At 38.9% G+C, this 22,144-nt stretch overlaps 2 protein-coding genes and 1 pseudogene across 3 annotated transcripts; 2 read left to right on the top strand and 1 right to left on the bottom strand.

The window, feature by feature from the left end:
• The first annotated feature begins 1,750 nt into the window (after positions 1–1,750).
• Positions 1,751–3,754, top strand: LOC143568695 (phosphopantetheine adenylyltransferase-like). The gene is made up of 6 exons (XM_077054783.1): positions 1,751–1,843; positions 1,926–1,997; positions 2,586–2,645; positions 2,763–2,857; positions 3,001–3,070; positions 3,448–3,754. The coding sequence occupies exons 1-6, from the start codon at positions 1,751–1,753 to the stop codon at positions 3,544–3,546; spliced, it is 489 nt and encodes a 162-aa protein (XP_076910898.1). The 3' UTR covers positions 3,547–3,754.
• A 24-nt stretch (positions 3,755–3,778) lies between these two features.
• On the bottom strand, positions 3,779–15,900 carry LOC143568694 (laccase-11-like). Its single transcript, XM_077054782.1, has 5 exons — positions 15,726–15,900; positions 15,167–15,318; positions 14,844–15,088; positions 5,583–5,711; positions 3,779–4,898 (listed from the first exon to the last, which is right to left on the bottom strand). Exons 1-5 carry the CDS (start codon positions 15,849–15,851, stop codon positions 3,844–3,846), a joined length of 1,707 nt encoding a protein of 568 aa, XP_076910897.1. The 5' UTR covers positions 15,852–15,900; the 3' UTR covers positions 3,779–3,843.
• A 2,265-nt stretch (positions 15,901–18,165) lies between these two features.
• Positions 18,166–20,824, top strand: LOC143568693 (tubby-like F-box protein 5; annotated as a pseudogene). The gene is made up of 5 exons (XR_013141609.1): positions 18,166–18,346; positions 18,661–19,046; positions 19,144–19,231; positions 19,343–19,472; positions 20,051–20,824. The product of XR_013141609.1 is annotated as a tubby-like F-box protein 5 (transcript).
• The last annotated feature ends 1,320 nt before the right edge of the window (positions 20,825–22,144 follow it).

Raw genomic sequence — 22,144 nt, 5'->3', positions numbered from 1 at the left:
CATTTAAGTACAAACATGATAATAAAATTACAAAATTTTCTAGTTAAAATTTATTTCAACAACCACTTAAAAAACACAAAATTTTGTTAAAACACCTTGTTGCCTCTATCTAGATCAAGACCCTTTGATAACACATTACACCTAAATAGGAAAGAAAACAGGCTATGTTATGATAAACTTTAGAAATACGAAATTGAAACACATGAAAAGGTAGGATCCAAAAATAATGCAATGCAAATAATATTTATGGGACAAGGAGATAGTTGGTGTGGATGAGTAGATGAATTTCCTAAAATAATGCAATGCAAATAATATTTATGGGACAAGGAGATAGTTGGTGTGGATGAGTAGGTGAATTTGGCTAGACTAGTTGGAAATCATGTTGTGTTTTAAGTTTCATTTAAAGATAGAAATAAAAGAAATGAAGAATAGCTGTGTTTCAGATATTCATTAAAATAAAGAAAAGAAAAGAATTATTAGGAAAATAAAGAGAAATGGTGGGGTTGGTTTCTTTCCGAATTGAAAAGAATAGAACGGAAAGAAAGTTTGGGAGAAAGGAAGGAGAAAAGAAAGGAAATGAAAAATTTTACCTTTTTTTTTCTTTCCTTAAGTAAACTCGGGAACACAACATTAAATCAAAGGGCATAAGAGCTACATTAAAAATCACTGTTATTTTTCTTTCATTTTAGTTAAATAATATTTTTTATATCTTTATCATTATATTTTTCTCTCACTTATTCACAACCACTTTAAAAAAAATATTTAAAAAATTATAAAGTGTGAACAATAACTTTTCAGATATACATAAAAATCATTGTGTATTCTATCTTTTCCACTCACAACACATTAAACTACTTTTTACATTATAAAAATCTCCTTACGAAAAATGAGGCATATGATGTGAATGCTTTGACGGGTAGTCTGTATCTGTATCTAAAACCAACTAGACATGACCACGCGGGGAGGCAATGTGTTAATGCCTGAAAAGCACAAGAACTCAAAATAGTTTAAATTTTGAAGGAGGGGCGCAAGTTGCTGCAACCCCAAACCATAAGGACGAAATTTCAATTTACTCAATATATAAAACATCTATGAGTTATATTGGGATGTTATATTCAAACACCACTCTCATAGTGTTTTCACAATCTTATACGGTTTGTATAGGAATTATACGAGTCGTATATGCATTGTATGACTGATAAAAGTACAGGGGAAACAAGATGACGACAACCTTTTGAAGTTTATACGAGTCCTATAGCCCTATACAAGCCATATAGACTCCCTCATTTGTATAGAGATATGAGTCCTATAATTAATTTTGTTTAAATTAAAGTCGATGTCCAAAATGCTCATGTTGTTTGTACTTTGTTTAATTCATATGTCCATTATTTTTCCTGCATTTTGTATTTTTTTATGTAAAAGAAATTATAAACAAAAATATATCTATACGAGTTATACGAGGAAGCCTATACGGCTCAGCACCCGACACACACTGACATAATACTAGACATATACGAGTCGAATATGAATATAGGTTTACCCAAGCCTTTGTCAGTTGTTGGCTTTTGACTTGGTTTGAATCTGATTCAATTTTAGAGTTTCAGCAGTGAATGGTATGATTGGATTTTGTGTTGTTAGGTTTTAATAGTTGGAATAGAATCTGAAAGCTTACAAATAATAACATATCAAACAAACAGATTATTATTATTATTATTATTATTATTATTATTATTATTATTATCATATCAAAATGAAGGAGTCAAATTCATCATCAACAGTTTCTCCACCAAATTCATATGGATCGGTTATATTAGGAGGTACCTTTGATCGCCTTTTTCTCAAGGTTGGTTGGTTGGTTTGTTTGTTTGTTTGTATATGTAATTCATAGCTTCAGAATGATTTACTAAGGCTGAATTTGATTGTAGACAGCTGCGGAATTGGCTCGCGATCGAGTTGTCGTCGGTATACTTGATGGCCCTATGTTGTCCAACAAACAGGTTTCCATCTTGCTTATAAAGAACTTACTTAATAACATTAATTCACTCATCGGTTAGGCGGTTTCCGTTAATTGGTTTTGAAGGTCATAGCGGGTCGGTTAACCTTGACTCTGGGCATTATCTGGGCTTGGAAGTTTGGCTTGAAATCTTTTGACCTTTGAATAAATTGTTATTACACTTTTGTATACATTAGTATATTGCATAGCAATAAAAAAATAACATACAATCCGTTCGGTTTTGGTGGGTATGGAGACCACTATTGTCAGTTTTCAGAAAATCATTAAACCGACCCACCGGTTTTTCGGTTTTGTTGGTTAATTCGGTTACGGGCCAGTTAATTCGATTTTTGTACACCCCTGAGTGGAGCCACGAGCTGCTCGTATCTTTTTGCAACCATCCTTCTTCATCAAGTAAACCATTCATGATTTCTTTATTGCTTGATCGGTTTTACGTATCAGCCTCCTCCATACATTAACTTTGACCCACATGTTTCATCAATTTAATTGTGCTTTTTAAAACCAAGTTTGTCATTCTTTTTAATAGGATTATGCCTGTCAGTAAAAACTTTTTATTCATTTTATGTTGCAGTTTGCCCATCTTATTATGCCTATTGAACAGAGAATAAAAACAGTTGAAGCTTTCATTAAGGTGCCAAAATCTTCTATGCTCTTTTTTGAAATTTTCTTACTTGTGCAACCATAATGTGATGATCATAATAAGATTTTCTTGTTTATTTGTGAATATTTGTTCTTTATATTGTATCAGTCTATCAAGCCTAGTCTGACAGTAGAAGTCGAACACATTACCGATCCTTATGGTCCTTCAGTTGTTGATAAGAATCTTGACGCCATTGTTGTCAGGTTTTCTTCTTGGCCTGATTTACCTACTATTGTTAAAGCTTAAAATTTTGTGACTCTTGAGTACTTTTTACTTTTCAATGTTATTATAATTAAATTGACGTTTCATTGTTTTGAGTATTTTGTGATGTATTGTTCTTTGTCAGCCAGGAGACTTTATCGGGTGGATTATTGGTGAACAAGAAGAGAGCCGAAAGAGGCCTCTCACACCTAAAGGTGCATATTTTCATGGCCAGTCTTGAGGGTGTGCGAGCCGCACCCTCGGCTGAGGCATATTGTTGTTGGGGGGCAAAATTTTTTTATATATTTTTTCATATATATATTTAAAAAAGTTATTCTTATGTATTATAATTGAATTTTGACCCCTTTTAAAATTATCGGGCCCAAAAAAATGTTGTATTCATAATCCATTGGATACAATTTAGGTTATTAGCTTATACATTTCGTCACTCGTTAGAGCCTAGGGGCCTTTTTATTTTTGTTCGGCCGAGGTATATAAATTATCTGAGACGGGCAGACGGCCCTGCATATTTTCTAAACATTTTATATGTTTGTATATAATGGCTGAATGCAGTGGTTTTATCTATTTGCAGGTTGAAGTTGTTAATCTGGTGTCTGAAGAATCTAGTAGTGAGAAACTAAGTTCCTCCACATTAAGACAACGCGAGGCTCATATTACCGGAAAACTTTAGTTGATTAACAGGTATGTATGTATATATTAAGCTCACGGGCCCATTCGGTTTATTTAATGTTCCCTTGTAATGTCTATATATTGTAAAGTAACCTATTCAGTAATGCAGTTGAGTCTTCCATAATCTTATAGTATGCATCTGTAACTGTAACACACTGCAACAGAATGCCATAGCTTGCATAAAAAATGAATCAATCATATAGTTTAAGTTGTAACAATTGAGATGTTGTTAACATGTATCAAACACTTGCAAATTTACACTTATTTTTGAGACAAATCACACGTTTGTTATATATAGTTAGCACGGTGGAAGATCCTTAGGCGGAGGACGGACCGCCCGGTCTTTTCCAGGCCCGTTCTCCACCACAAACGCGGTCTTCAAACCCCACCCAGTATGCAACTCCAAATGACAGTGAAAAAACCAAACACCCGGGTTATCGACTCTAAATCGGATCGCCGACCAACCGCCAGTTGGAACACCAACCGTATTCCTTTCTGGCGGGTCCACTAAGTTATACTTGGCCGGATCCTTAACGGGATCAAAATTCCCGACACCCGTTCCGACCACAAAGAAGTTGAACCCGTGAAGGTGAAACGGGTGGGATTCAACGCTCAGTAAGTTCGTGTCTTGGATCACGAGCTCGACTGTCGAGTTAAAGGCAAGTTTACTCAGTCTGGTTCCGTGTGAAGTGAAAAGGTTAGCTGTCAAGGGTGCACCTGTGTAGTTAAATGGTGTTGGTGGCTTATCTGGGAAATCGAGAGTAAAAACCCCGTTCATCTTTGAGTAGTGAGCTTGAAGAAGCCCGGTTTGTGGCATCACAAACGTGATGTTATTCAATGAAGCCGAAAGCCGGGTCCCGTTAATACATGTGGGACACACACTCTTTCCTAACCCGATTGTGAGAAACAGCTTCCGGTCGACTTTCAATGGAACATTTGCAGGAAAGTTACGAGTGTTCAAGCTCCGAAGCTTGTTATTATAGTTTAATGCAAATGCGGTGTCGTTTGGTGATGGTAGTTGAGGGAGTGATGGGAGAACAGAGTTGGGGACGCCTTTGTATTGGAGGATTGCAGTGGCGGTTTTGTTGTCCACAGGGATCAGGACATCTTGGAATGGGCGGACTGCCATGAAGTACCGCCCAGGAGCGGTGTTGGCTGAAACTAAAACGTTTGTTGTTTGTCCGGGAGCGATTAGTATAGCGGAGGTGGTAAATGGTTTGGTGTAGACCGCATCGATCTCGACTACTGTCATGTTATGGCCCGCAATGGCGAAGAAGAGCTCGTCATTGAGTGCAGCGTTTACGATCCTTAGCAGGTATCTTTTACCTGACTCGACTTCCATCGCAAACGTATCTGAAATCCCCAATAACAATCTTTTAGCTATATGAATCATATGATACAATTTATTAGGGGTGGCAATTTCTAACACAACATGAAAATAGACAAGTTTTGGGCTGTCAAATTTAACCCGTATAATAAACCAATCGTGTTTGGGTTGTGGCCTGTATAAGTAAACGGTTCATGTTCGGGTTCAACCCGTTTAACCCATTGAATTAAACAGGTTGAACCGGGGTGGCCCACCAACCCATTAACCAATTTATTACAGCCCGTCAACCCATTTAAGCTATTTATTACAACCCGCTAACCTGGTCAACACAATTACAGCATTATTATTACTCGCCAACCCGTTAACTCATTTAGACGAATACGTTTGGGTTGACCTTTTTAACCAAACGGTTCATGCTTTGGTTTACCTATTTTATTTAACTGTTCATGCTTGGGTTTACGTATTTTATTAAACCATTTGTGGCGGGTTTCTCTGTTAGCAGTTTGCCTTCGGGTTGACCTTTTTAACCCGTTTATTAAATAGGTCAAACTGGGTTGACCCACCAGCTCGTTTACGCCCCATTTAATCCAATTATTATACGCCCACCAACCCATACAACTTGATTATTACTCAGCTTGTATTACTCGCCAACCCGTTTGACGCAAAACCGTTTAACACGACACAGTTGTCAAGCCTGCAGTTTATCTTACGTTTTTCGGAGCACGGGAATAGGGGACCGGGTTTGCCATTGATGGTGTGAGCATCAGACATGTTGGGTGGTAAACCCATGGCATTCCCCTGCTTCACAATCTCTTCCACATCACCATGCCACCATTCACCTGAATCATATACATGAATATTTTAGTAATTTAGTAATAAAAATGTCAAACTCGATGTGTAGTGTAACATCCTAAAATTTTAATGATGAATAAAGGAAGTTATGTTTAGTGATTTCGCGTAATTGATTAATGTCGGGGAAGGAGCGGGTCTTGGACTTGGATTAATTGAGATGGGTTAAATGAGAATGGGATTTCAGGGATATAAATACCCCCAAAATCCCAAAATATCTTCATTTTCCCCCACTCTCCTAAACACACACATACACACACACCAAGCACACCCAAAACCGCCGCCGGCCGGGCCGAGAAAGAAGGAAGGATCCAGCGAGGTCCGGGTAAGAGAGAAAGATTAGTGGTGATACCAAGATAAACGAGATCCAAACAAGCTCAAAAGGTATGATTCTTGATCTTGGAAGTTTAAAGATCCGAGCTTTTAGTGTATAAACGACCGAAAATGGTCGGGAAGTGTAGTGGGTGGTATTGAGTCTTAACAAGGGTGTTAAAATCGCCCGAAATGTTGATCAGAAACCGAAACAGCGGACATCTGGGCAACTTCACCTTCATCTGGGCAACTTCGCCTTCATCTGGGCAACTTCGCCTTCAAGCGATGAACTTCGCCTGCAAGCTAAGTTCGCCTGATGAACTTCGCCTGCAAGCTAAGTTCGCCAGATGATAAGTTCGCCTGAGGTTTAACTTCGCCTAAAGCCAAGTTCGCCTGAGGTTTAACTTCGCCTAAAGCCAAGTTCGCCTGAGGTTTAACTTCGCCTAAAGCCAAGTTCGCCTGAGGTTTAACTTCGCCTAAAGCCAAGTTCGATTAGAAAACAAATTAAAAACCTAATGAAAAATGTGTTAAGACAGCTCGACCCCAGCCAGGGGCTCTGCCCCTTGGACCCTGCTAGGGGCTGCCGCCCCTAGACCCCGCTGCCCCCGGACCCCCGTTCGTTGTGGGTCATATAAAGATAGAAATACATTATGAGAAGTGATAGTTAATTGATACGTATACTTGTCATACAGTCAGCCGTGCACAACTGAAGAAAGGGATTACGATTAACGGTGAACGTAACCGTGTTCAGGTGAGTTTCTAGCCCCAATTATGTGTTATGTTTTCGGGGCTGTGTGCATACTCAACATGTTTGTTAATACACTTATCCTAAGAGATAAGTGTATGCCTTATGTGGATAATGTGAAATGTATGAATGATTGCTTGATGGTACGTGAACGATTTTCGGATATTGCACGTACTGTCAGGTTGTAACGCTATGTATAAGGTAAGTATGTTATGTATGTTTATGTGTATGAACATGATAGAGATAATAGAAGAAAGAAATGATAATGTATGGTTGTATGGTTACGAAAAGGGTACCGAGCCCTAATAATACTCGAGGTATGATGTATGGTTGTATGGTAACGAAGAGGGAATCGAACCCTACTAATATTCGAGAACTAGGGAACCGAACCCTACTAATATTCGAGGAAGAAGGGTACCGAGCCCTAATAATACTCGAGGAAAGAGGGTACCGAGCCCTAATAATACTCGAGGAAAGAGGGTACCGAGCCCTAATAATACTCGAGGAAAGAGGGTACCGAGCCCTAATAATACTCGAGGAATGTAGGGCGTAATGCTCTTTATAACATAAGATATGAAAGTAAGTTAATACAAAAGAAAGTAAGAAAGTATGAAAGTAAGAAAGTATGAATGTAAGAAAGTATGAAAGTATAAAAGTATGAATGAAAGAATATAATGTTATGTGAATGGTATGATTATGTGATTATCTAGAACTCACTCAGCGTAGCTGACTTTTAGTATGCACGCAGGTGAGTAGGATGAGGCAGCTCGCTTGAGGAGACACATGGCACTGAACAAGAATCTGGCATCTGAAGACTTACGATGTTTTAATTTAATGCTTTAATGTTGAAAGACAAAGGATGTTTTGAGACAAGTTATGAATTATGTAAAGTTTTATGAAAGTTTTATATTCCGCGTAAATGTTTTAATTAACTCTGATATTTAGAACTGTGTTTATGAGTAAATCCAACACGAAAGTAGGGCTACCGGTAACGGGGCCTTACAAGTTGGTATCAGAGCAAAGTTCGAGAGATTTAAGCATCCTACATGCTTAGACTCGAACAGAGTATGAGATATAAGTAAGAAAGGAAAGAAGATGCCAGTTCAAGAGTGCCATGCGTCGCTCAAGCAAGATCAGTAAAGGTAAAGTGTATAATTAAATGATATATGTTAATGAGAAAGAAAAGATACGTGAACGGCAGGGATAGAAATAATTGATTGTTGATTTGGCTAACTGCTTAAGTAGAACCAGCACAAATAGACTCATAAAGGGAAGTGTAGAGGACACGGAAAGCAACGTGATCAGCTAGTCACAGCTGGCCACTGTTATTACCTGTTAGCCTTGCTATCCTTGTACTAGATAGTTCCTTGAGTGATGATGTTTGTGTTTTCCCTTTTAGAATACGATGGCTGGAGCTGGAGACATTGTTGGAGCTGGAGGTCGCACTGGACGACGCGGCAGGCTTCGTCGTGTCCAGCAACCTTCGGTTGAGACAGCTTCCAACACCGAAGCTGAAGGAAGCGCAGCGGGAAGAAACCCGGAAAACAATGAAGGAGTTCAACTGGATCCCGCCATTCAAGCAGCTATTGTTCAAGCTGTGGCCACTGCTGTGAAGAATATTACCCCGGGAAGGTCTGCTGGAAGCCGTGAAAGAACTGTTGAAGGGGCAGGTGGTAATGGTAGAAAGGATGACGAGAGGGAAAGGGGTGACTCAAGTGAGGTAAGATCTGTAAAAGACGATGATAGGAAGAGGGGCCGAGGCGGTTGCAACTATAAGTCCTTCAAGGGTTGTGACCCGCCTAAGCTGACTGGTTTAGGAGACGCAATCGCTACTCTTCAGTGGATAACCGCCATGGATAAGGTTATCCGCATTAGCGAGTGCCGTCCCGATCAAGCTGTCGGTTATGCTACCCAATCGTTTGAAGATGAGGCTATGTATTGGTGGGAGAGTGTGGAGCAGAGGAAGACCCGTGAAGAGATCAAAGAGATGAAGTGGAACGACCTGAAGGAGTTAGTAATGAAGAAGTTTTGTGCTGACGCCGAGGTTGAAAGGGCGGAGATGAAGTTCCTAAATTTGAAAGCTGGGACAATGACGCATCGTGAGTACACCACCGAGTTCAATCGAATGTCTAGGTTGGTGCCCGATATGATCAACACTGAGGCTAAAAGGATCAAGTGTTATATGAGGGGATTACCACAGAGAGTTCGCATGTTAGTCAGAACAAGTAAGCCTACTACTTTCGATTCTGCTGTCGAACTCGCAGAAATGGTCTACGCAGACTTGGTTGCGGATGATGTGGTGGTGGGGGATGAGAAGAAAGAGAGGAAAGTGGTCGCTCCTGCTAAACGACCCGGTACCCAGATGTGGAACCCTAAGAACAAGCAGCCGAGAGTTTGGGAGAACAGGTCGTGCAAGACTTGTGGCAAGGCGCACAGTGGTGAGTGTAGGTGGGGAAGGGGTTCGGATACATGTCATAAGTGTGGAAAGATACATGCCGGAGAATGTAAATTTGGGTCGAATGTTTGCTACAAGTGTGGGAAGGCAGGTCATTATGCTCATGAGTGCAGTTCTAAGCCTGCATGCTACAAGTGTGGTAAGACGGGTCATTTTGCTAGGGAGTGTACCGAGAGTGAAGCCGGAGGTAGTAGAAGGAAGGATGCCGATCAAGCTAGGCCAAGAACTAGAGCCTACATGTTGACCCAAGAGCAAGCCAAGCAGATTCCGGATGTTGTCACAGGTACGTTTCTAGTGAATGGTGTTTCCGCTACTGTATTATTTGATTCGGGCGCAAACAAAAGTTTCGTGGCCACACCATTTAGTAAACTAGCTAAAATGAAATGTTGCCGAGTGTCTGAGACTCTTATAGTAGAAACCGCTAGTGACACTTCGGTTAAAATAACAAAAATGGTTAAGAACTGTAAGATAGAATTGGAAGGACATGAGTTCCCGGTTACCTTGTACGTTATGACCTTGGGAGGGTTCGATGTGGTTTTGGGTATGGATTGGTTGTCTGAGTTTGAGGCTCAGATAGTATGTAAGAGTAGGATGATAAGGTTAAAGTCATTGGATGGTAGTGCGGTAACGGTTTATGGTGATAAGGAAAGTTCTGGGCTTAATGTCATTTCGATGATGAAAGCCGAGGGTTTGCTAAGGCGAGGGTGTTGTGCCTACCTGGCGTATGTCGTCAACGCTACGGCCGAGACGAAAGAAATGAAAGATGTTCCTATTGTGCGCGACTACCCAGAAGTATTCCCTGAGGATCTTCCGGGGTTGCCACCAGAGCGAGAGATAGAATTTCAGATAGATTTAATACCAGGAGCCCAACCTGTCGCGAAAGCGCCTTACCGTCTAGCACCGTCCGAGATGAAAGAATTGATGTCACAACTGCAAGAACTCCTCGACAAAGGTTTCATAAGACCGAGTGTTTCCCCGTGGGGCGCACCAGTATTGTTCGTGAAAAAGAAGGATGGAAGTATGAGGATGTGCATAGACTATCGTGAGTTGAATAAACTTACGGTAAAGAATAGATATCCGTTGCCAAGGATTGATGATCTGTTTGACCAACTGCAAGGTTCAAGTTGGTTCTCAAGAATAGATCTCAGATCAGGCTACCATCAGCTGAAGGTGAAAGAGGCAGACATCCCTAAGACAGCGTTCCGAACGCGGTATGGACACTACGAGTTCCTCGTAATGTCATTCGGTCTAACAAATGCTCCTGCAGCATTTATGGACATGATGAATAGGGTGTGTCGGCCGATGTTGGATAAGTCGGTTATCGTCTTCATTGACGATATATTGATTTATTCAAAGAGTGAGTCTGACCATGCCGAGCATCTGAGAGAGGTATTGGAAGTTCTGAAGAAAGAGAAGTTGTACGCCAAGTTTTCGAAGTGCGCGTTCTGGTTAAGAGAAGTGCAATTTTTAGGTCATGTGGTTAATCCGGAGGGGATTACCGTGGACCCAGCTAAGATTGAAGCGATAACGAATTGGAAGACTCCGCAGAATCCGACTGATATACGAAGCTTCCTAGGGTTAGCTGGCTACTATAGGAGATTCATCGAAGGTTTCTCCAAGATAGCCGCACCGCTGACCGGTATGACCCGAAAGACGATAGTATTCAATTGGGGAAAGTTTCAGGAGGAAGCCTTTGAAGAATTGAATAAGAGACTCACGCAAGCTCCAATCCTTACTTTACCCGATGGTGATGAGGATTTTGTTGTTTGTGCTGATGCCTCGCATCAAGGGTTAGGTTGCGTGTTGATGCAACGAGGGAAGGTGATAGCCTACGCGTCTAGACAGTTGAAGGTCCATGAGAGTACTTATCCGACGCATGATTTGGAGTTAGCAGCTGTAGTGCATGCTCTTAAGATATGGAGGCATTATCTGTACGGCACTAAGTGTACTATCTATACCGATCATAAGAGTTTAAAGTACTTCTTCGAGCAGAAAGAATTGAACATGAGGCAGAGAAGATGGTTAGAATTGATAAAGGATTACGACTGTGAGATTAAGTATTACCCCGGTAAAGCTAACGTGGTCGCTGATGCGTTAAGTCGTAAGAATGAGGAAGTCCTTGCAACAGTGAAGTCATACAAGTTGATCATGAACCCGAGTCTTTTTGAAGAAATCATCAAGGTGCAGTCAGAAGTGTTAGTAGATGAAGGGTTAGTAAAAAAAGAAAGGATTTATGGTCAGCAAGATGAGTTGATGGAAAACACTCATGGAGTTAAGACTAGGTTCGACCGTATGTGGATCCCACTCCATGGTGATCTTAGAAGTCGAATCTTAGATGAAGCTCATAAGTCAAGGTACTCAATCCATCCAGGAGATACAAAGATGTACCAAGACTTGAAAAGAGATTACTGGTGGCCAGGAATGAAGAACGATGTAGTGGATTATGTTGGTAAGTGCTTAACTTGCTTACAAGTCAAAGTCGAACACCAAAAGCCTTATGGGAAGATGCAACCGCTAGAGATACCTGAGTGGAAATGGGAACACATCACCATGGATTTCATAACTAAGCTACCTCGTACGGCTAAGCAACATGATACCATCTGGGTGATTGTGGACCGTTTGACCAAGAGTGCTCACTTTCTGCCCATACGAGAGGCCATCTCGTCAGAAACGTTAGCAAGCTTGTTCATCAAGGAAGTTGTAACCAAGCATGGAGTACCGTTATCGATCGTGTCCGATAGAGATACACGGTTTACTTCGAGGTTATGGAAGAAATTCCATGAAGCTATGGGGATGAGGTTGAACATCGGTACGGCGTATCATCCTCAAACTGATGGACAGTCTGAAAGGACGATCCAAACCCTTGAGGATATGCTACGTGCTTGTGTTTTAGATTTTGGTGGAAGTTGGGATGATCATCTGCATCTGGCAGAGTTCTCCTATAACAACAGTTACCATTCAAGTATTGGTATGCCACCGTTTGAGATGCTTTACGGTAGACGATGTAGAACCCCGGTGTGTTGGGGTGAGATTGGTCAGAAGGAAATGGGAAGCCTAGAAGTGGTTCAAGAAACGTCTTCAAAGTTCGATCAGATCAAAGCAAGAATGAAAGCCGCGCAAGACAGACAAAAGTCTTATGCAGATAAGCGGCGACGACCAATTGAGTTTAACGTTGGTGACAATGTGATGCTCAAGGTCTCGCCTTGGAAGGGGATTATCCGTTTTAGGAAAAGAGGAAAGTTGAGTCCGAGGTACATTGGACCGTTCAAGGTTGTAAAACGTGTGGGTGAAGTAGCTTATAAACTGGATTTACCCGATGAGTTAGAAGGAATTCATTCAACCTTCCATGTTTCTCATATGAGGAAGTGTCTAGCTGATGACACGTGTCACGTGCCATTGATGGACGTTGAGGTTGATGAACAATTGAACTACATCGAGCAACCGATAGCGATCGTTGACCGCAAGGAGAAGCAGCTTCGTCACAAGATTATACCTTTGGTAAAAGTAATATGGAAACACAGCAAGGGATCAGATGCTACTTGGGAAGCCGATGATGAGATGCGCAAGTTTTACCCTAGTTTGTTTATGTAATAGTTAGGTTTCGGGGACGAAACCTCTTTAAGGGGGGAAGACTTGTAACATCCTAAAATTTTAATGATGAATAAAGGAAGTTATGTTTAGTGATTTCGCGTAATTGATTAATGTCGGGGAAGGAGCGGGTCTTGGACTTGGATTAATTGAGATGGGTTAAATGAGAATGGGATTTCAGGGATATAAATACCCCCAAAATCCCAAAATATCTTCATTTTCCCCCACTCTCCTAAACACACACATACACACACACCAAGCACACCCAAAACCGCCGCCGGCCGGGCCGAGAAAGAAGGAAGGATCGAGCGAGGTCCGGGTAAGAGAGAAAGATTAGTGGTGATACCAAGATAAACGAGATCCAAACAAGCTCAAAAGGTATGATTCTTGATCTTGGAAGTTTAAAGATCCGAGCTTTTAGTGTATAAACGACCGAAAATGGTCGGGAAGTGTAGTGGGTGGTATTGAGCCTTAACAAGGGTGTTAAAATCGCCCGAAATGTTGATCAGAAACCGAAACAGCGGACATCTGGGCAACTTCGCCTTCATCTGGGCAACTTCGCCTTCATCTGGGCAACTTCGCCTTCAAGCGATGAACTTCGCCTGCAAGCTAAGTTCGCCTGATGAACTTCGCCTGCAAGCTAAGTTCGCCAGATGATAAGTTCGCCTGAGGTTTAACTTCGCCTAAAGCCAAGTTCGCCTGAGGTTTAACTTCGCCTAAAGCCAAGTTCGCCTGAGGTTTAACTTCGCCTAAAGCCAAGTTCGATTAGAAAACAAATTAAAAACCTAATGAAAAATGTGTTAAGACAGCTCGACCCCAGCCAGGGGCTCTGCCCCTTGGACCCTGCTAGGGGCTGCCGCCCCTAGACCCGCTGCCAGGGGCGCTGCCCCCGGACCCCCGTTCGTTGTGGGTCATATAAAGATAGAAATACATTATGAGAAGTGATAGTTAATTGATACGTATACTTGTCATACAGTCAGCCGTGCACAACTGAAGAAAGGGATTACGATTAACGGTGAACGTAGCCGTGTTCAGGTGAGTTTCTAGCCCCAATTATGTGTTATGTTTTCGGGGCTGTGTGCATACTCAACATGTTTGTTAATACACTTATCCTAAGAGATAAGTGTATGCCTTATGTGGATAATGTGAAATGTATGAATGATTGCTTGATGGTACGTGAACGATATTCGGATATTGCACGTACTGTCAGGTTGTAACGCTATGTATAAGGTAAGTATGTTATGTATGTTTATGTGTATGAACATGATAGAGATAATAGAAGAAAGAAATGATAATGTATGGTTGTATGGTTACGAAAAGGGTACCGAGCCCTAATAATACTCGAGGTATGATGTATGGTTGTATGGTAACGAAGAGGGAATCGAACCCTACTAATATTCGAGAACTAGGGAACCGAACCCTACTAATATTCGAGGAAGAATGGTACCGAGCCCTAATAATACTCGAGGAAAGAGGGTACCGAGCCCTAATAATACTCGAGGAAAGAGGGTACCGAGCCCTAATAATACTCGAGGAATGTAGGGCGTAATGCTCTTTATAACATAAGATATGAAAGTAAGTTAATACAAAAGAAAGTAAGAAAGTATGAAAGTAAGAAAGTATGAATGTAAGAAAGTATGAAAGTATAAAAGTATGAATGAAAGAATATAATGTTATGTGAATGGTATGATTATGTGATTATCTAGAACTCACTCAGCGTAGCTGACTTTTAGTATGCACGCAGGTGAGTAGGATGAGGCAGCTCGCTTGAGGAGACACATGGCACTGAACAAGAATCTGGCATCTGAAGACTTACGATGTTTTAATTTAATGCTTTAATGTTGAAAGACAAAGGATGTTTTGAGACAAGTTATGAATTATGTAAAGTTTTATGAAAGTTTTATATTCCGCGTAAATGTTTTAATTAACTCTGATATTTAGAACTGTGTTTATGAGTAAATCCAACACGAAAGTAGGGCTACCGGTAACGGGGCCTTACATGTAGTGTAGTAAGCGATTTACCGAAAACCAAGACTTGTTCGCTATCGGGCTTTGGAAATGGGTACGGAGTTCCTTGTTGGGGCAAAATGACAATGGCACCATAAACCGTGGCTCGGAGCCAAAGAATGTGAGCGTGCCACCACAACGTCCCTCTTTGATCTGTAATGTTGAAATCATAAACGTAGCTACTTCCGGTTTTGATCGGGCATTGTGTTATGTATGCGGGCCCGTCTGCCCATCCATTGGCGAATTGTTTCAACCCGTGCCTAGATATATATATAGAATAGAAAGTGTTAATAGTATCGTTATGAGAACACGGTATGATGAATAATTGTGAAGTTTACCAATGGATTGACATGTTATATTGTGCGTGATTTGAGACGTTGATGATGACTCTATCGCCTTCTCGGGCGTAAATAGTTGGTCCGGGGAACATGCCGTTTACCGTCACAATTGGCTTTGCGTGGCACAACCGACTCACATTGCTCACTTGTACCTGTTCGTGAAACGTTCAAAGTCGAATAACAAATTATTAAGTTTGATTAGAAAAGATTAGTGTTATATAAAAACTTGTTCTTAAGGGACCCATTGACATGGTTCGAAACATGACATGAAAATAATCAGGTTTTGATGTGTTATGCGTAACCCATATAATAAACAGGTCATGCTTGGGCTGACATGTTTAACACGTTTAGTCAAAAATTATCAACCTGACAATATGTTTAAACTTCTAATAAGAAGTCTATAAGATCAACATATATCAAACCATTAATGACCCATATAACCCATTCATTACAAATCGTATTGATAATTGGATTACACGGGTCGTGCTCAATTACACGAAGTTTAGTTGTCGGGTTTAAGTTCGAAACTATTGGCACCCCTAGACATGAAGTGACTCACATCAAACTGATACTTCTTGGTGGCAGCTTCTGCCCGAAAACAAACCAACAACACAAACCCAAAAATGAAACAATGCATGCAACCGTTTAGGCCGGAGAAGAACCCCACGCCACCACGAGATGCCATTCTTTTTATGATGAATAAAGAAAAAGATGAAGATATGCAAACATACAAACATGTGTGTATATATATATGTCACTCATGTGTGTGCTTATGGAGATTAGGTGAAGGAGGAGTGAGTTAGATGTAAATGAAAACTTGGAAGTTAAATATGTGTAGATGAGTTAAGTTTATAAAAAACAAAAAAAAAATAAAAAAATATAAGTTTAATGTTGTAAAGTTTCTATATTGGGAAAGATTTAAGGGATGTGAAGATGAAGATATGAAGAAGAGAGGTACAGAAGACCAACTCTATTGCTAGGCTTACCAAAACTGTCTTACCCTAGCTTGGGATTAATCGTTAAGCAAAAGTAATATATTATCTATCCTTATTTGTGTCATATTTATTTACTCTAATAATTTTTGTTTGTTTGGAGTGTAAGTTTGAATTATCAAACACTAAGATGTTGCATGGTATTTATTTAAAAGTATATACTTTATTTCTAACTAGTTTAAGACAACATAGGCTACTAGCCTACTAGTATCCACTCTTTCTACTTTCTATGTATGTTGTGGTTGTCAAGTAATTAAGAGGTTTGTAAACCATGAAACACGAAGGTTGTTTAAGTAAAAGGGAAAGAAGACTCCACAAACTCTACTCTTTGTAGTTTGTGATGTGGTTTGTCATGAACACATGCAATAGAAGTATAGAGCACATTATAAGTCGCACTGAATATTCAAATAAGTTTACAGCGTTGCACAACACCATCACATGGTTTTTTTTTTTGTTTTTTTTTATTTTAAAGACCTCTAATATGTTTGGATCACACATATACGTCTCTGATAGGGGACATGGTAGTCGACTGTCCCAGACCCAATCAACTAAATAGGCCCAAAAATTGTAAGTAAAACTTATATATATTTTATCTATACATATAGATTATAAAAAGAGACTTCATTTTTAATAAATGAACACGAATCCATTTTAATTTAAAAAACCACAATTACTATTGTATTATTTTTTTATATATAAGTTATTGAATTTATATTTACTTAATGTCCAAAATTTTTAACGATTCTCGAGCACATCCATGAGATGAGTTATAAATTAGTATAACAATTTGTCAATGTGTTTAGATGAGGTATAAATTAGTAATACTAATTGTCTAATAATAATTTAGTAAATACATAATAAAAAGAGAATAAAATAAAAGAGCACAAGTATTGTGCGGTCACTTGCTTATCACGGTTCGGTTTACAATCGCAGTTTAGAACCGATCTGTAAGCCAAACAAGCCAAGATGTAAATTTAAAAAAAAAACTATTTATATAATTCTAATAAAAGTAAAATAAATTTCTTATGTGAATCTAAAAATGATAATACGTAGAAGTATTTGAGGTTACAATACGTATTTGCTAGTGATGTCATCTTTTATTAAAATTTCAATTTACTTTAGTAAATTTTATACGAAGTTGCCCTAGAGTTTCAAAACCAAACTGTTTTGGCCTATTCGATCAACCTAGCCAACCTGCCTAGTTTGGTTTAATTTCTTTGAAAATCATAACTACCGAATCGTTTAAAAAAATCCCATAAAACCGGCTGAATCTAACAAGAACATCCACACTCCATTATATACTGGTCACGAAAGTTTTGTATATATACTATTTGTCCCATCAACTTTCGTTACAAATTTTAGCTCATCAAACTTTTGCCACAAAAGTTTCATAAACACATTTTAACCCTTCAACTTTAGTTTCACATATTTACTTTTTTGATCTCTTAAATTTGATAACAAAACTTTTGACCTTTCACTATACAGTTTCACTTTTTCCCACTCAGATAACAAAACTTTTACCATTACAAATCAAACGGATATCGACCGACTTCCAACCACTCGCACCGCGCAACCTAGTTAGGGTTATTCAAAAAGCTAGTGGCTCGCTCGATAAAATCTCAAAAAAAAAAACTAGCTAGAAAACTTGATTTGAAACGACCTGAGCTAAGTTGGCTCATTTATGTAACCGACCCGAAATCGACCCCATCTTGGTACGGGTCATGGCTTCGCTCGTTAGATCAATTTTAGGCTCGTTTAACTTCAAATCAAGTTCGAGCTTAGCTAAACTGCCTTAATTTCAAACTTGAGCTCAAAGCCTCAAACCCAACCTGACCCAACTCGTGAAAGCGAGCTCTACATGTAATGCATTTAACTTGTTTCCGAATTCCGATAATAATATCTTTACTGGATATATACAAACACATAGCACGCGCGGTGTAAGTAATGATTTACAGTAGTGGTAGGGTATACATACATAGTATTATTGTGCGAATGATCAATCAACTTAACAACATCATCTCCGTTCACTGTGCAGATCACATTTTAATGGCCGCCACTTGATTCACCACTTTGCCGGAGACCACGGCGGCGATGCGGTGATCAAATCTAACCATGACTTCAATCGGATCTTCATCTACTCATTCAACCTAACCCTAATTTATCCCCAATTTCATCCATCTGTCATAAGGTATATATTACTCATAGTTTACTTCAATTCAGTTCGATTCACGTCTACAGGTTACGTTAATTTTGGTGTATACGTGTTATAGGAGACTGATTCAACGGAATTAGGTTAAAATATTAATATTATTATTATTATTATTGCTATTGAATGAAATTAGGTCAAATTTGGCAATTGAGTTCACACTTTACAATATGCAAAGTCAGCTTTCCATATATGTGTGCGAAGATTCACCTCAGATCTATATGTTAACATCATAAATTGACTTATTTTATTCATTATTAAGGCCTACAAATTCATTGAAATGATATTATTTCTAGGTTTTCTGACTAAGGTTCTGTAAATTGTAATCAAGATGTCGTTTAAGAGCATTGTGCGAGAGCTGAAGGAGATGAAGGATAGTATCGGGAGCGTGTCGAGAAGAAGAGGTGTTGAAGGTAAGCAGTGGAGGAACTGTACTCGATCGCATATTGTGCCTGATTTACCGCAGCTGGATGATACGGCTGAGAGTCGGTGGGCTCACTTGCCTCCTGAGCTGCTGCTTGATATTATTCGTAGAGTTGAAGAGAGTGAGACGTCTTGGCCTGCGCGAACTGTTGTGGTTCATTGTGCGTCAGTTTGTAAACCGTGGAGAGATGTTACTAAGGAAATTGTTAAGACGCCTGAAGAATGTGGAAGATTAACGTTTCCCATCTCATTGAAGCAGGTTAGATTTTATAATAATATGAATATATGATGAATAATTGAATATCGAAGTTGCTTAGTTTGTAATTCTGATGTTATCTTTTTAACTTGTGAAACAGCCCGGTCCCCGTGATGCTCCAATTCAATGCTACATAAAAAGAGATCGAGCAACTTCCACTTTCCGTTTGTACTTTGGGCTGACTCCATGTTAGTAGTTTTGCATTTCTTTTAAGTGTTTTCTTGAATATTTTGTATTTAGATGATCATACATAAAGTCATAAACTGCATCTTATTAGTTATTTGATACTTGATTTACAGCTGAAGATGAGAGTGACAAGTTATTATTGGCTGCTAAAAGAACCCGAAAGGCAACAAGTACAGAGTTCGTGATTTCTTTAGTGGCGGATGATTTTTCACGAGCTAGCTCTACCTATGTCGGGAAACTGAGGCAAGTCTTGGAAACTATGCTTGCAAACGAACCAAACGAACGGGACATGTTCGTGTTCATTTGTTTAACTTTAACCGAACGAACGATCAAACAAGGACAATTAAAAGTACAAGGTTTTTTGTTCGTGCTCGTTTATGTTCATTTGTTAATAGTATAAACGAATAGTTCATGAACGTAAACGAACAGACGTAACTGAAAAAAGATGAATGAGCATTACTGAGTATTTCAATGAATATATAAACAATTGAACTTAAATGAACAAACATAAACAAACGTTCACGAACATAAATGAACGAATGAGGCATGGTTTATGTTCTTTTGTTTATAACTAAATGAACAAAAAGTTCTGTTCATGCTTGTTCGTTTATTAAATTAACGAACTTCCTGCCTGACGGTTCACAAATGTTTCACTGGTTCACAGGTCTATTGGCAACTAAAAATTCAATTTATATACATCTTTAAAGTTAAAATTACTGCTGGATTTTTATTATTTCTGTTAATTAGAAGGAATTTTTCAAATTTAATAGCAGGTTTTCAAAATGTTAAATCTTGATAATCAAAACCTTATTTTGTAACAGGTCTAATTTTCTTGGAACCAAATTCAGCATCTATGATAGCCAACCACCAAATGATGAAGCATTTCAAGCTAATCACAGTCGTTCAAGTCGAAGATTTCACACAAAACAAGTATCTCCTCGTCTACCAGCATGTAATTACAACATTGCCACAATCTCCTATGAGCTGAACGTCTTGCGTACACGTGGGCCCAGAAGAATGAGCTGTTCCTTGCATTATATTCCCATTTCATCAATCCGAGAAGGCGGGACAGCTCCAACTCCAAAATCTTTTCCACAAGAAAACCTCCCAGTTTCATCATCATCAACATCTTTAACATCGTCATCACTTTCAGTGAAAGAAAATGACCATTTGGTCCTCAAGAACAAATCACCAAGGTGGCATGAACAGTTACAATGTTGGTGTTTGAATTTCAAAGGGCGTGTGACTGTTGCTTCGGTTAAGAATTTTCAGTTAGTGGCTTCTGTTGGTTCTTCTGATAATGTATCTGATGCAGAGCAAAACAAGGTGATTTTACAGTTTGGGAAAATTGGACAAGATATATTTACAATGGATTATCGGTACCCCGATTTCTACTTACCAAGCGTTTGCGATCTGTCTTAGCAGCTTTGATACAAAACCAGCATGTGAATGACCTGAATGTTGTTGTGAGTTATTATATGATGTCAATGTTGTATTTCTGTAAAAGATGATATGATGTTGGATGTAGTTATGGTGAACATGTGCTTTGTAATTTAAACTTTGTGGTTTTCGTTATTTAGCGTAATTTTGTTTGATGTTTGTATTCGGGCCGGTTCAATGATTAGCTAGTTTTGGATGACTAGGATTTTGGAAGCTAATTTCATGAAATCAAAACATGTTTAGAATTTCTGACATAGATTAAGATTTGAGTGTTCTTGGTCAATCATGTTATGCATTAGAGGCGACTTGAAAATGTTGACGTGGGTAATTATAATACAATGGTGCAAGATTATACACATTCGTGTTATTATTATACACATATGTGGAGTAACCATAAACACATGACGCATATGTTAATGCGTGGCGTGTAGCTATATGAAATGAGTTGTATGTATTTTTGCAGATTTTGTACAATTGTACTTGCATGTATTGGTACGACATCCAAAGTACCAATTCAAACCACCATCGTGTTTTACGATAATGAGTCTAAAATTTTATGTTCAGCCATTGGGTTGGGTAATTCTTAACCGGTTCCTATATAAACTAGTTCATAACTGGTTCATTGTCGGGTCAGTTAAGAGTTTCAAACTGGTTCCGGTTTTGAATGTTTTTTTTTGTTTCGCTTATAGACTATAGTTTAAAGCGACAATTGTCATACAAACTCGAAAATCCATAATTTAAGATTACATGTATGATTAAACACAAATTTGCATTAATAATTCAAACAATTTGGCACAAATTTACCACAAGAATATGTAATTCTTTTTTTATTTAATACTACACGCGTATAAACACAATTCCAAGTTTTGCGAAGGTAATTTTAACGGATTGAAGACCATATCTACAGGTCTTCCATCTTGCAAATATGACAAATCAGTTATGACAGTCATTCTCTTCCACTTCAGACCTCGGAACACTCCGTTCTTAACAAATATATTAGGTGTAACGATATTGAAATTTTTGGTAAATTAAGTTTCACTATTTCTTTTGCAGGAATACGGTTCGAAATCGAAAATCTCAAGAAAGATGGACTGCTAGGATAGACAATTTGAAAGATATAATCGGAGGTCATGTATGATTAGGCATTGGGTCAATGCTCGAGTGGTTAACGGGGAATTACTTCATAAATTTTGGGATATTACAATAATGGTTGCCTTCTATTTCTATTTTTCAAATACCGCATAAATTATGGTTCTCATAAACAAATTTAATTGGAGATATTGGTTGTTTTCAAACGGGGCCACAAAAGCGTGTTTAGTTGAACGCAATTTCGATTGAAGAAAAGCTTATAATTATTATATATGACCCATGAAAGATAATTTTAAGTAGCAGAAAGAAAGAGAAACTATTGAGAAAAACATATCACATTTAAAACAATAGGTTTACACAACCACACAATTCTTATGATTATTGAT

The sequence above is a fragment of the Bidens hawaiensis genome, unplaced genomic scaffold (assembly GCF_021521415.1).
Source record: "Bidens hawaiensis isolate Kalapana, Puna unplaced genomic scaffold, B.hawaiensis_p1.1 tig00024057_1, whole genome shotgun sequence".
NCBI lineage: Eukaryota > Viridiplantae > Streptophyta > Magnoliopsida > Asterales > Asteraceae > Bidens > Bidens hawaiensis.
Note: the sequence above shows the minus strand (reverse complement) of the source record. Positions and strands in the feature narration are given on the sequence as shown.